At 39.7% G+C, this 15,542-nt stretch overlaps 2 protein-coding genes across 2 annotated transcripts in view; one reads left to right on the forward strand and one right to left on the reverse strand.

Annotated features, from left to right (window-relative positions):
• The window catches only part of LOC121729936 (glypican-6), an 87,033-nt gene extending 79,834 nt beyond the window's left edge, over window positions 1-7,199 (forward strand). Inside the window, exons 6-11 of the mRNA XM_042118668.1 lie at window positions 306-468; window positions 974-1,546; window positions 2,312-2,465; window positions 2,723-2,898; window positions 3,614-3,757; window positions 4,067-7,199. Coding sequence (XP_041974602.1) covers window positions 306-468; window positions 974-1,546; window positions 2,312-2,465; window positions 2,723-2,898; window positions 3,614-3,757; window positions 4,067-4,383 — 1,527 coding nt within the window. The 3' untranslated portion in view covers window positions 4,384-7,199. The remainder of the gene's footprint in view (window positions 1-305; window positions 469-973; window positions 1,547-2,311; window positions 2,466-2,722; window positions 2,899-3,613; window positions 3,758-4,066) is intronic.
• A 343-nt stretch (window positions 7,200-7,542) lies between these two features.
• LOC121729939 (kelch domain-containing protein 4) lies at window positions 7,543-14,107 on the reverse strand. The gene is made up of 9 exons (XM_042118671.1): window positions 13,920-14,107; window positions 13,655-13,828; window positions 13,442-13,563; window positions 12,123-12,231; window positions 11,328-11,555; window positions 9,640-9,840; window positions 8,920-9,100; window positions 8,430-8,648; window positions 7,543-7,907 (listed from the first exon to the last, which is right to left on the reverse strand). Exons 1-9 carry the CDS (start codon window positions 14,028-14,030, stop codon window positions 7,768-7,770), a joined length of 1,485 nt encoding a protein of 494 aa, XP_041974605.1. The 5' UTR covers window positions 14,031-14,107; the 3' UTR covers window positions 7,543-7,767.
• Window positions 14,108-15,542: the final 1,435 nt, after the last annotated feature.

The following is a 15,542-nucleotide window of genomic DNA, read 5'->3' on the forward strand; positions in this document are numbered from 1 at the left end:
CTACTTTGTTCCCAATCATAGTTCTGGCTCCGTCGCTCCTGAGGCCCAATTCTCATACTTCGAATCTGAATTAACTCTGTGGGTATAGGAGTTCCGCTTGCTCCTTACAAATTACAATCAAACGATGGTAGGCTTTGTCCCTGTCTTCTTGCTAAGAAATGGTTAAGAGTGATTATGTTCTTCATGCGAATGATGACTATTTGTACAATTGCTAGACTCTACCTAGACCTTAAAGTATAATATATTTATGATCTAAGGATGACTCCATGCACCATCACTAGCTAAACATCATCGTCCATCTCCAGGTGGAAGTGAGCCAGGAGTGCGTGGTCGCGTGGGCGCGGCTGCGGTACTGCGGCGCGTGCGGCGGCGACACGCAGCCCGCGTGCAGCCGCTACTGCCACAACGTGCTGCGCGGCTGCCTGCCCGCGCACGCCGACCTCGCCGACCAGTGGGACGCCTATGTCGGTGAGTGAGAGGGAGTTCTATTGGCTTAGATGAGAGTAAAGGCCTTGTTATACTCCTATCGAGTAAAGTGGCAATTTTATTGGCCACTCTACTCGGACGGTGTAACAAGGCCCTAAGTATAAGGCCGGGCGCGCACTAGCGGCCAGGCCGCAGCGGCTAGGCCACGGCGGCCATCGAGGTAGATAGATACCTTAGTATGAAACCGCCATAGACTAGGCGCACCTGGCCGCCATGCGACCAGCGGCCACACCAATCACCAGGTAGAGCTATTCTTATGAAAAAAACAGTGCCTAAAGGATCTGCTGAGTGGGACAGTTTCAGAAGACAATACCCCTTCATTACACTGGTGACTCTACTGTAATGGTGTTGCCAGTGTCTGTCATATGCAGCAATAATCCTCACATTACTATAACGATTATAAATTGTTTTGTATTTGACTACAATAATTATTATTGTAATAAGGCGATTTTATTCGTTTAGCTTATGTTTGTTTTGTCGATTCCAGACGCCGTAGAGAAGGTCGCGGACCGTCTCCTCGGTCCCTTCAATATCGCAATGGTGGTCGAGCCCATCGACATCAAGATATCGGAAGCCATCATGACCTTCCAGGAGCGCAACCAGGACATATCGCAGAAGATATTCGCGGACTGCGGCAAGCCGGTGCTCGGGGGCGGAGCGCCCGCCGGCACGTTCTTCACGCCGGACCGGGCGCGGCGCTTCGCCCGGGCGATACCGGAGTTCGACTGGAATGAACGGCCCAGCGAGGACGACTTCGAGATCGAAGCGTCCTTCGAGAGCCTCGTGGACGACCCGTCGCTCCTCGGCCTGCGGACGCCCGAGGGTATTCGGAAGGCGACGGACGAGATGGCCGCGAACGCCAAGTCTCGGGAGCGGTTCCTGCAGTACATGCGCGGCCGCATCGACCTGCAGCAGCTGGAGGAGCACGAGCGCAGCCGCCGCGACGCCGACGCCGCCCCCGCCGGCGCCGAACTGGACTTCAAGGCGTACGAGTTCGACGGCAAACGCGGCCCCAAGAGGAAAAAGCCGACGTCTACTAAAGTCGATGAAAATACACACGGTAAGTCTAAATAAAGAAGCTTTATTAGTTTATCAGTGCTGTCAACATCGGCTACTGGTGTGTCAATAAAGAATCTTGATAGGATTCGATGACAGAACAAGACTCGTATTTTAGCTACATACCTACTGTAAAAACTCCATTCAAAATTTCCTAATGAGAATAGGGATGATGACAAGGTCAAAGATTAGCGAATTTTGTTAATAAAATAAAAAAATCACGGTAAAAAATAAGTGTTCCCAAAATTTCAGCTCCATAGCATTTGTATTTTTTTTGTTATGCGCCTTCAAAGTTGGATAATCAAGTCGATTTTTTTTCAATTATATTTCTTATATTTGTATACCATTCGATAACTTATGCAATTAAAAACAACTAAAACCACTTTCATAAACGCAATACATATTTAATTTACCTATCGAACAAAGTTCTCTCCCGATGCATACAAACTACGAAAGAGTGACGTCAGTCTTTCGTAGCACTTTGTATGGTGTGTTTCGGGCAGGTCTATTTTATGAGATGTTTGAATTGTCATATCTTGGTGAATTTTTAAGCTATCAGAGTCATTCTTTCAGCGATGTTTCTATTTTTTAAGGGTCGTTCAATTACTAATAAGAAAAAAAATAGTCATCAAGCCTATTGACGTACAAGCCACAACCGATCATAGTCAAAGTGACTTAACTTGTAAAAGGTGTTTTTAACGTAGGTAGTTTACTATTATATAGCTGTATGAGCCCATACTTGTATTTAAAAAAATTAAAAAAATTGCAGGTGGCGAGAGCGGCCCGGCTCTGGAGCGGCTGGTGCGGGAGACGCGGGCGCGCGTGCGGGCGTCGCGGCGCTACTGGGCGCACTTGCCCGCCGCGCTGTGCACGCCCGTCAGCGTCACCGCGCCGCCCTGCTTCAACGGCACGCACCAGGCCAGGTATGTGTGAGCGAGACAGCAGGCTGGTGTGAGGGAGACAGCAGTAGTCAGTTGCGGGAGATGAAAGAGAGATTCCTATAGTTAAGGAGGCATTGTGCTTCATACGCATTAACAGGATGAGAAGGTGGGGTCATATCTGTCAACTGCCTATTCAGAATATTTTTTTTGATGGTACTTTATTATATTTTATTTTTTTATTGTTTGTACGAAATATGAAAATTTTATCCTACAATAATTTAACTTAACTACAATTCCAGCTACACGGCGATAGCGGCGGGCGACGGCAGCGCGGCGCTGGCGTCGAACCCCGAGGTGCGCGTCGCTATGGTGACGGGCGCGAGCGTCGCACGCACGCAGCAGGAGACGCTGCGCACGCTCACCGCCAAACTCAAGGACGCGTACAATGGCGTGGAAGTACAGTGGAAGGACACAGGTGAGATTCAGGGCCGGGTATTTTGAGGCTACTTTCATTTTGATGTACGAACTCTGCCGCCATCCTAGTACGCTGCCGCCCCCCCTAGGACGCCATAGGACGCTGCCGCCCATAGGCCATGGCCTATATACAGTGTGTAACAAAAATAAGTGATAATACTTTAGGGTGTGTACGTGTTCCTTGTAGAGAGTTCACTGTGAAAGTAGCAGCGCTGAAAGACGAAAAAATTTTTTCACTTTTGTATGGGCAAGAGCCCCAGCACCACGAGTTTCCCCATACAAAAGTAAAAAAAAATTTGGTCTTTCAGCGCTGCTACTTTCACAGTGAACTCTCTACAAGGAACACGTACACACCCTAAAGTATTATCACTTGTTTTTGTTACACCCTGTATAAATCAAGAGCTGGTGAGATTATGGCGAGAAATTATGTGTATGTTAGAACTTGACTTACAGGCATTTAGTTGGTATTATTTTAAGTCAATGTTAATCGTAATCTGATGATAATTAATAAAAGAAAAAATGCTCGTGTGCATTTTTCAAATTTCACTTATTGTTACTTGTCCTTTACTATTTAGTTAGGTTGTTTTGGCCCCAAAAAAAATATTAACAGGGCGTACGTCTTAGTTACAAATGCTGTCTAGTGCTATAACTGTTAATAGCATATACTTACTGTGCTGTAACGCACTACATATACTTATCTAACACAACAATTACAGCGGAGGACCTAGCAGTGGCAGCATCATACAACGACTTCGTGGACAGCGCCGGCTCGGGGTCCGGCTCAGGCGACGACACCGACGACACTGACGACCTGCCGGACGACGACGAGGACAGGGACACCGGACTCGATTACGGCGAAGGTGAGTTTTGTGTTTAAAGTATTTTGCAGCACTATCGTCGTGTCATATTTTGCCACGTTAATATATTGTGTGTTATAGCACTCAGACAAGTTTACTCAAAATAGTATTTGTTAATCATATAGATGTAACCCTATCGACTAATGTTAATTGCGTTGGAGTGTACCACCTTTGGTCTGAGTGTACCACTCTTAAGTTTTGAGTTTTTGTATTACTAAAAAGTTTCATATTTCAAAACAAATAGCAACTTACGAACAATATAAGTAGCAAGTTTGAGATCGTAATAAAAAATTGTTTGTTTCTTTACTCCAGGATCCGGCGACCATCGGCTCGAGCCGGAAGTATCTAAGCCGGAGGAGGCGACACCGGCGCCGGCGTCCGAGACGCCGTTCGTGCCCGCGGTCGGCGGCGCGCCCAACACCAACAACGTGCAAGTCCGCGTCCGCTTCGAGCCGGAGCCGGAGCCCGATGTGCCGGTCGTGCCGGACGTCCCGCCCGTGCCGGACAACCCCAGTGAGCAGCCGGTCGCGGCCGGAGCCACCGAGCCGAGCCTCCAAAAGGCGCTTATGACGTACGCGCTGCCCGTCGTCTGCGCGTGGTTCGGGACGATCGTCACTGATTTATTCTAAGCGACCACCCCGCCGCCGGTGTCATATTTAAACAGGTAACAAAGCAAAGTGATACTTTTGAGGTGTGTATAACAGATAAGGGACATCCTTATATAGAATTGAAAGTAGCAGCACTGCAATAGTTACTTTTGACTTCTACGTTTCTATGAGAAACGGTCCAACGGAATGAATTTTCTAGTACAAAAATTTGAAAAAGGAACCCGGTATACAGTCAACTCTACAGAAGGGATACATACACACTATAAAGTATTATAACTTTGTTTTGTGTACATAGCGATACATGTTTCATGAGATATGACTCGAAATAGTTGTAGTCGCACGGAGTCATCGCCGGGTCGGCGCGCAAGACAGTCCCGTTTCCACGTCTTGCGGCCCCGAAACGCGCGACGACTTTAATTTATTTCACAGTTATATAGGTAGCAACGACAGGACAATAATCGAAAGAGTAATGTAAGATGTTCGTCAACATTTCCAATTAGCGAGTATATGTTTGACTGAGCGGTGTAGTCGCCGGCGGCGCGGAGGGCGGGTGTAGCTAGTCAGTGCGAGTGCTATGTGCAATGTGATATGTGAACTCTCAACAAATTTGAATGATACACGACCAGCCGACAATAACAGATGCGACACGGGACACTATCAGCCAAATTGTGTATTTATTTGTGTAAATAATTACTTGTAAATTATGATCGAGTTAGATAGCGAATGATAGTATAGCTGCACTGTGCCTCGTGCATAGTTCACGCTATACGCTGAGGGCGAGGTTTTAAGGCCTCTGCCTCGAAATCAGCGGGCAGCGGGGCGGTGGCGGAAGCGGCGTGGGAGCGGCGCGCTGCGTATTAGACGGCTACCCGCGCCGCCGCCACCGCTCCCGCCCCGCTGCCCGCAAAATTTGAGGCTGAGACCTAAGTTAATGGCGACTCCGCGTTTTATACGCGCGGACATTGTGTTCCGCTGTGGGCATCAATTACGATATCATTTTACTTTTAACTTTTACACTTGGATTTTAATTCATTATGAATTGTTTTTTTCTGTAAATAATTCGTGGCCATCGCCAAATATCAAAAATATTTAAATTTGTAAATATAAGAAATTATTAGTCATGTATGTTAACATAAGTTAAGACTGATTTGCTTTTTTATGTTCTTTCTATTAAGTGTAATGCAATCATGGGGATGATTGGTGATAATAATTAGCGACGTATTCGTCTCGCTTCAGAAACATTAAATCAAAATCAGGCATTTTAAACTGGACACCATGTTTTAAATATCATTATCTTGCTTCTGTTATTTTTCTACTTATTTTAAGATGTCTATTATTTTAAGAATCATCTGACTGACATTAATTACTTTTCACTTTATTTCATATCATTATTCATTACTTACAGGCGGCGATTGCTTTTATGTAAATAAGCGTTTATTAATATTTTGCTTAATGTGTTAGATAATACAAAACATAATAAGTATGTTAAATGTTACGTAATATTTAATATTTATATTATTTTATACGAAAACCAGTGTATGTATAACGTAATACGATAATATTTATAATAACGAAGCGCACACGAATATTTATTGAAATATATTTATGCTAGTGTATACGGAATTCAAAACATGTTTCATTGTCATCTTTTAGCTCATTTTATTAAAAAAATATATCACTACCTTTAAAAATTTCGAAATTCGAATGTAACTGACGATATTGTGCAAGTTTGGGACCAAAAATTATAAAATATCAAGTTTTGTGCCATTTCCTCACTTTCTCTAGTAGTGGATAGTCATTTCATGAAAATAAGAATTTCAAAAACCTCATGCTTCTGATACGCAATGAAATTGGGAAACTGATTGAAAATGGAATTGCAAAGAACTCGTATCTTCATCTTCGTTTATTAAATATAAGTTTTAATCACTACTTTGTGTTGTTTAGACATAATATCTCTTACTTGTTATTTGTAAATATAATCATGTAATTTAATAATAATTGTTTAAAATATTTTTATGTTGGTAGGGGGCGTAGATTTTTGTACAGTTGGTAAAACACAGGGTACCAAATTGATAGTGTTGCACTGCCAACATGGTTCATGATACAATAATATTCATTCACATACATATTATAATCGGAAACTTGTATCTATTTATATATCATATAAACTCCAAATGGAATCATGTTTTACTGATTTAAAACAATAAATATATAATATTTATTAAGATGTGTGTGCAATCTATGCGTTTCTGTAGTAAATGTATTTTTAATTTCAAACCTGTATTTTGGTGTTTACTCGAATTATGTATCATGTATGTATTAGAACAATTTTTAAAACATTTTATACTTTGAAAACATGTGTTGTGACTTGTGTATCAATAATTTGGTTGTCATAACTTATTAAAAAGAAAATTTGAGCTACAAGTAACACCTACTTTAAAAATATTTCATATAGATTTAGTTATGCAACTCAGAACCAGTTTTCTTAGAAATATTTGAATATGCTAATGGCTCATCTTGGCGGGGGCACTCTCGTGCCCCCAGATGCATAATATTGATTCCATCAAGGAAATCTTCAAACATTAATACTAAAATGTTTTAATACCCTTATATGAGGAGGTTATTACCATTAATTTACATCTAACGAAAGTGCCGTTGGTTCCGTTTTGCATAACTATATCCATGTATGGGCATACTTTCAAATGTTCATTGCACTTCTGTTTCCCAGTCGCACGCGACGTGCAAGATGTTTATGTATACAGAATGGTAGACGAATTAATTTTTTATAAAAAAAATACATTTCTGTAGGCAATGTGTAAATAAAACTTTAACATGTGCATGTGTTGTTTTATTTTGATTTTTCATTTATGTCGTATAAATAATACAGTATCACTTTATACCTTAGCTTAATATTATAATATATTAACACAGATCACGGTTTACGGATTGAAAGTAAGGTAAAGTCTTCCCAAAGTTAAATATCATGGTACAGTGGGTGAAACCAGTAACTAACATTTTACAGCATAAGAACAATTACTTATTTTTTTCTTTATAATTTGAACAAACCTTGTAACTTATAGTCTGTCAAGAAAGTGAAGAAATTAAAAAGTGGCTACATCGTATTGTCATCCCTTTTTCTTAGATTGATTTGAAAGGGATGACACTACGATGTGGCCACTTTTTAATTTCTTCACTTTCTTGACAGACTGTACCTACTTTTTCATCTAGATTATAGCTATACATAGAATTCACTTTTTTTCGCATAATTTTCCCGGTCCTATAGCCTCTATTTATGCAAAAGAAACGACTGTTTTCAGATTGTTGGTTACCGCCTTCACCCTCATGTCTGCAATTATGTTACATACGATTTCGATACATAAAGTACGTATATCTTATCTTTTTACATTAGTCCGATTCCTCGCTGTCGTCCGACTCGCTGTCTGACTCTCCGGACTCTTCCGAGCCGGACTCTGAGTCGGAGCCGAGCCAGTCCGGCAACGCCGGCTGAGAGATCAGCGTCTTCCACTCGTTCAGTTTGTGTAAGTCTGAAAATAGTAGACAAAGTTAAAGAGACAACATGAATTCTGTTTTTGTACGTAGTTACCAAGATTAGTAAGTGTTGAAAAACTTTAAAATGTAGTTTGCAGGAATATTATTATTGAAAAATAAATTTTGCGCAGCATATAGAATTCGTCCATCATTATTGTATTACACACACACACACATACCCGATAGGCGAAAGCAGCATTTAAGTATCTGTGAGATGAGTCATGACTCATGGACGGCTTTTTCTACGACTTGTTCTTGTTAGTATTGTTAAATCTTGCGGTGTTTTTATTCCATAAAATCAAAGCATAAATAATGAGAATATCACTTGTTATACAGGGTGTAACAAAACTAAGTGATAATACTTTAGGATATGTATGAGTCACCTATACAGAGTACGCTGTGAAAGTAGCAACAACTCAATATGGAACTCAATATCAATATACATATACACACCCTAAAGTATTATCACTCAGTTTTGTTACATACTAGCTGTCTCGGTATATATAGTATAAACCTACCCAAGCTATACATGTCCGTAAGATAGAACTGTTTGTCGTCCTTCTCTAGCACGCCGCCGTACACGTACAGCGCGGACCGCTGCACGCACAGCATGGCGGACATGCGCGCGCCGGGACCCCCTGCCGCCCGCGCCGCTGGACCCCCCGCGTCTGGACCCTCCGAGTGACCCCCCAAGGGTACACCACCCAGCTTCATTGTAAATACCTCGTCCGTTACCACTGGAAAATTTTAACAGCTTTACTAATATTATAAATGCAATATATACAAAGATAGCAAAAAAAGGACATGACGGCCCCAAATTACATAAATAAAATAATCTCTTTTCAACTCCAAGAATTATTCGAAAGGAACTCGGCCCCATTTTAACAGGTATGTTTTGTTGGGGTAGTACCTACATAATATAACATACTGCATGGTGCATGGCAAAAGGCAAAAAATTATATAGTAGTTGCTTAAAATATTCATATAATAAAAAGATGTGTTGCAAACCTGTAACAGCTTCTTCCTTCACCGGCTCGGGCTCAGGTGCGGACTTAGTTTCGGTCTCAGGGGCGGGTTTAGCGGCGGGGGCGCGCAGCTCGAGGGGCCTCCAGCGACACGTCTCCAGGTCAAGTACCTGCAGCTCATCGCTCATCTCGCCCACCAACTCCTCTTCTGTTTCTTCAACGTCCTACATTATAACATTGGATATAGATTATTTAGGCTCGATTTCTTAGGTTTTTGACAGGATTTAATCTATTCAACAGCATTGTTAATAATTACTGTTTTGACGTTAAATAAAATAGTTTTTGTGTATCATACTTCTACGACTTTTTGTTAATTAATGCTAGGCATTTGTCGAAACCTCTTGAAGTCTTGACACATTATATGAACGAAATATACTGGTAATTCATTACTCAATTCTCAATAACTGTATCCTGGGTATAGATTAGCGTCGAATCTTTTATCTTTTACTGCTAATGACAAAGTTTCATGTCGTGCTTGATGTTTCATTATACATACATCGTAAGTAGAAGTGGGTTAAATTCACTTATTTAGATTTAACTACATTACAGGTTGATGTAATAAAAGCTTGATAAGGACTTCCACACACAACTGCGAATTCGCATCGCATCGTATATATCTGCGACGAAATTCATAATAAAAATGACATTACGATGCGATGCGAATTCGCAGTTTTGTGTGGGAGCCCTAAAACATAAATCGTACCGCAACACCACCGAACACGTACGCCCTGTTAGCGTGCGGGTTATGTGCGGCGGCGAGTCCCGCGCGAGCGCCGCGCCCGCCGGCCAGCGCGCGCCACGACCACCCGCCCGCGCGTGCGCACAGCCGGAACATGTCCGCGTGCGTGCACGTCCGCTCACTCCGTCCGTCGCGCACGCGAGAAAACCCGCCGTATACCACTAACTGAAAATAAATTTAAATAACATAGAAATCATCAAAATAATTTAAAAATAATAAATTAGTATCTAAATAATTAATGCTTAAATAAAAGTAACCAAACTAAGTGATAATAATACCCATGTAAAGAAACATAAAAGTAGCAGCGTTGTTAGAGCAATATTTTATGTGATTTGTATGGGCAAACTTATGACGTTGAGCCGCTTTTTTACAGTGAACTCTTTACAAGGAACACATACACATCCTCAATTATTAACACTTAATTTTGTTACATTGTTGTTTATACACGATAAATAACTTGCCGTTTATACCAGGGAGAGGGGGTTTAAATCTAAAAATTCTTCTCTTTAAATTACTTAAGTTTTTCCAAAATAATAATTTAGGTCGAATCAATTTTGTTGGAGGCTATTTTAAGAAGGAAAACTAACAGCAACATCGGGACGTTGCAACAACAAAATAATTAAAGGCAATGATACATAATATGGACAATTACTCATTTTTCCTTACTTTTTTAACAAACTTTTTTAAAAAAGCTGGATAATATAATATCTAGCTATACCTCCACATAAAATCCACATTTTTTATTTCAAATCAATTTCTCGGTACTAAAGCCTCCATTTATGCGAAAAAACGTCAATTTTCAAATTCTTACTTACCCACTTCATGAACTCTCGTCTAACGTCTTCAATTAATTATTATTAGAGTTAGTTTTAAACGATAGCTAAATTATCGAATAAACTTCTTTTGGGATTTTTTCTTTGATGAAAAGATTTACAAGTTGTTGAAATAACACAAGTTTTCATTTTTAACAGAAATAGCTAAGATTACCCAATTTATATAATATTTTATATTTATAGAACTTTTAGGGCGCGATTTTAAGCAATTTTGATTAACTAAATTGATTATGAATAACTAATTGTATACTTCTCGATATTTTAAAATCATATCGTCAAATGATTTAAACGCTTCCTTTAAAAAATAACTTCAACTACCCTGAGCTATAATTATAGATGACAGACGAAAATCAAAATGTATTCAGTGCAAGTGTTTGCTACGAGATGACTCTGTCAGGCGGCTACATCGCGCTAGTGGTTGCTCCTCATTTAAATGGTTAATTAAATGATGAACCAACTTACAATTCTGAAAAGAACCGCAACAAATTTAATTTCCATTTTTGAAAGAATACCGTCTATAATGGTACTCTCAATATGTTTTCAAGACGTAACAAAACAAAGTACAACAAAGGTTTTAATCATACATTGTAACATATGCTACAATGTGGTAGTTTTAATTATTATATCAAAGAGAATATAATCACTACGTTTTATATTATATCTTTACTTCAAGAGAATAAAGTTACTACTGATTTTGGATTTTAAATAATTTGAAATAAGAAAGTGTAAGTAAAATTCGATATTTTCATTGTGATTAATTTTTTTAATAACTTAGAAAATATGAAACTTAGCTTCCTTTATAATGCATATTCTACTTACAGAATTATTGCCGATGGGCAGCATGATGCAGGCCGATCTCGGGGTGGGGCCTCGTCCTGTGGGCACCACCTTCTCCCACGTCCGCGTGTCCAGGCAGAACGTGTACAGGTCGTCGAAGTAGCGGCACTCACGCCCGTCGTCACAGTAGCCACCGAAGATGAACAGCTTCCGGCCGAGCAGCACCATCCGGTGGCCGGAACGAGGGGACGGGCCGTTTGGTGCCACTACCTGTAGGTGATAATGCAGATTTGTACATTCTGGCATTTATTTGATTTACTATAAAACTTTACTATAAATACAAGAAGACGAACGTGGCAGAGCCATGCTTCGGCACGAATGGGCCGGCTCGACCGGAGAAATACCACGTTCTCACAGAAAACCGGCGTGAAACAGCGCTTACGCTGTATTTCGCCGAGTGAGTGACTTTAGCGGAGGCCAAATCCCCTACTCTATTCCCTTCCCTTCCCATCCCTACCCTCCCCTATTACCCTATTCCCTCTTAAAAGGCCGGCACGCACCTGCAGCTCTTCTGATGCTGCGAGTGTCCATGGGCGACGGAAGTTGCTTTCCATCATGTGACCCGTTTGCTCGTTTGCGTTTTATTTCATTACATCATCAAAAACTGGTTGTGTTTTTTATACAAGACTTATAATAGTTCAAATCAATACTGCTAGCAAGAACTTAAAGATAATATGTTATACATATACATAGATAAAATATGCAATTAAAGAATAGACCCGGTTTGTAGAAATTTCAAATTAGTATGTGGATCACTAATTGTTGTAAAATGCATACCTTTTCCCATTTTTTCTCAGCAAGTGAGAAACACCACAGATCCTTATAATGATGGAACTGTGTCTCCGTGGGGCTTGTGAATTCACCTCCAAACACCCAGAGCTCTCCTCTGAAAAAAAAAACAGAATTTGAACTAGTTCTAGAATAAACCATAAGCATATTTGACATGTTGTCTTAACATTTTATTTAGTTAAACTGCATAATATACTATAAATGTGAAATATCCAGTCATAACATATAAATCGGACAAGTGTGAGTCAGACTCACACATGAAGAGCAAATATACATGTTTGCCATGCCATTATAGAGCAAATATAGATTCTAGCCATAAATATAGTGACAATAATAATAAAGCCTCGTTTAAACTAAGCAACAATTCACGCGCAACATGCTGGATAACAAGTTGCCCAACATGTTGAAAGTCAGCGCGGGACTTTTGCTGAACAACGTTGTCTGTCTAAGCATCTACTTTACGTCAGTCGTCGCCAGCATGTCGCCAGAGGAACTTGTGTTGATTTTAAGCCTCGTTTCCACTAAGCAACAATTCACGCGCAACATGCTGGACAACAAGTTGCCCAACATGTTGAAAGTCAGCGCGGGACTTTTGATGAACAACGTTGTCTGTCTAGTGTCTACGCATCTACTTTACGTCAGTCGTCGCCAACATGTCGCCAGAGGAACTTGTGTTGATTTTAGTGGCAGTGGTTATAATTTTTTTTATAGTATCTGTGAGCAGTATCCCATAGACGTTCATAGTTTTGGTACAGTTCGCTTAATTTGAGCACTTGTTCGTTAGACCACACTACGGACATTGTTGCGCGCGTCTCCACTTGACGACAATTGATGCAATTCTTTAAACAAACAACAAGCCGCGCGTCATGTTGCGCGTCAGCTGGCAACATCGCGCGCTGTTGTGCAGCGTTGCCGTACATGTTGAGCGTCACGTGTCGCGCGCTAAACGTTGCCTAGTGTAGACGCGGCTTAACTATAATTCCAGGCCACAAATTTGTGTTTCATTAGTTTAAAAGTTACAAAACTCACACATTTGATACGTGGGAGAGCCATACTTCAGCACGAATGGGCCGGCTCGACCGGAGAAATACCACGTTCTCACAGAAAACCGGCGTGAAACAGCGCTTGCGCTGTATTTTGCCGAATGAGTGAGTTAACCGGAGGCCCAATCCCCTACCCTATTACCTTCCCTACCCTCCCCTATTCCCTTCCCTTCCAATCCCTATCCTCCCCTATTACCCTATTCCCTATAGTAGCTATGTGACAAAAAAAATCTGTGTCTTTGACATGGTAGTTGTTAGTCTCACTTGTTTGCTGAAGTGGCTATAGCCTGATGGGCACTCCTTGGCGGCGGTGCTCCAGGTGCTTTCAGAAGACGCCAACTGTTGTTCACCGGGTTATAAAATAGCAACTCATTGTATACTTCCGTCTGAAATGAATATTATGAATATTATTACTTTTTTATACATTTTTTATTTTAGGTTCAGTAAGTAAACAAAAATCCTTTGACTTTAACTTACCCGTTGACCATTATGATATTCACCGCCAAATAAAATTAATTCATTGTTAATAGGATGTGGCGTAAGGCTGGCGTAGGCTCTAGCAGTTGGATGTGTTGTTAGGACCTTCTCTGATGCAGCTGCCCTTTTAGCTTCCTCCTTTTCAATTTGTGATATTATTTTTGCAATATCCTCCTATAAAATAGTATTCGGAATTGAAACAGTATTTGTTAAATATTTATTGAATATTTAAATAAATAATAAGCAAAACTACACGTGAACTAACCTCTCCCAAATTCGCAAGTTCCTTCTTTAGTTTGTTAGCAAGTTTCTTTTCAGTTTTTGCGGCGGTTTTCACAGCACCACTCACTTTATTTTTGTTTTTCTTTTTACCCATATTTTAACGTAAAAGTAATTTAATTTTGCAATAAAAGAAATACTTTTGCCTTTTTTAGGTTATAAAATACGATTTGTTTACAAATAATCATGACAATTGACAATTGCCAAACGTCACTTTGACACGATTTTAACTTTTTTTTTATTTGTAGTAATTAACCAAGAGCAAGCAATCAATCCAGATACGTCATACGTGTGACCTGTACTTGTAGTCTTTAGTTGATATTTTATCCATTCTGTAAGATATTTTATCCATTCTCCATTCAAACTTCAGATTTCAGAACCACTTTTTTCAGAACTGTTCGGATTTTTAGAGGTTCACATCCGCGGATGCGGATGCGGATGCAGATGTTTCGGATCCTACATAAATATAGTTTATAAAATGAAAAAGTATTATTTTAATTTTTAATTAATGTGTTACAAAATAATAGTACAGGTTCCCTAGAATAAATTTTTTAATTAATATCAAGCTAATTTTTGTGAGTAGCTTTATTTTGAAACGCATTTTGAATAGAACAATCCATATTTTAAGACCATCAAATCGAAATATTAAATCATATTTAATATTTATCTTTGTTAGTTACCACTTTCCCAGAGGAAATTATTGTTCCGTTTATCAAAATGAAACTGCTTACGAAAATTACCTTGATAGTAATAAAAAAAAAATGTTTTACTGTACTATAATAATACTTTTGTATTAAAGAGATAATAAATTGTAAATGAAAATTACATCAATTCCCCTGTATTGACCTCTACCAATTTTTTGTTAGTAAGTACACGAATTTATAAATAGAAGCGGCATTATTTAATAGTAATAATGCTGCTTCTTATTAAGAGGGTGACTAACCCCAAAAATCAAACATCGTCCTTCTCTCTTCACACTCATGCCCGTCTTTCATATTACAGGTGAAAAAGAACGACGCGGATTCATCGCCAAAGTAGTTTTTTCTTAATAACTAGATAAATATACAACATTTTAAAAATCCGCTAGGTCGATCTCTCAATCATAGAATTTTATACAATGTGTTAAAATATTAACTTAGTTCAATGCATGGTTATGGGCTTATGGCAATAAATGAAAAATTCGTGAAAATTAGATGCATCTTTGTGATTTTTTTCTATCGAGAAAATTTTAAGATATCGTGTTTTTGCTCAGATCGAATTCTCGGAAATATAATGTAGTATCTAATTTTAGAAAATGAAAGAATTCGGGGCTTATTTTCAAGTATAATAAAAATGAATTATAAAAACGACTCTTTAGGGATAGTCCCCCTTAAGTAAGAAGCACAAACAAACACGTAGTGATTAATTTACACATGACAATAATGAATGCACCACAATAAATGCGTCGGATCCTGTGACCGTTTTTAGGGTTCCGTAATCAACAAGGAACCCTTATATTTTCGGTCTATCTGTCCGTCTGTCTGTCTGTTTCTCCGCGGTTTCGCTCAGAGAATAGCCTACGAAGCCGAAATTTGGCATGAATGCACATACATATAAACGGTGTCGACAA

The sequence above is a fragment of the Aricia agestis genome, chromosome 8 (assembly GCF_905147365.1).
Source record: "Aricia agestis chromosome 8, ilAriAges1.1, whole genome shotgun sequence".
Taxonomy (NCBI): domain Eukaryota; kingdom Metazoa; phylum Arthropoda; class Insecta; order Lepidoptera; family Lycaenidae; genus Aricia; species Aricia agestis.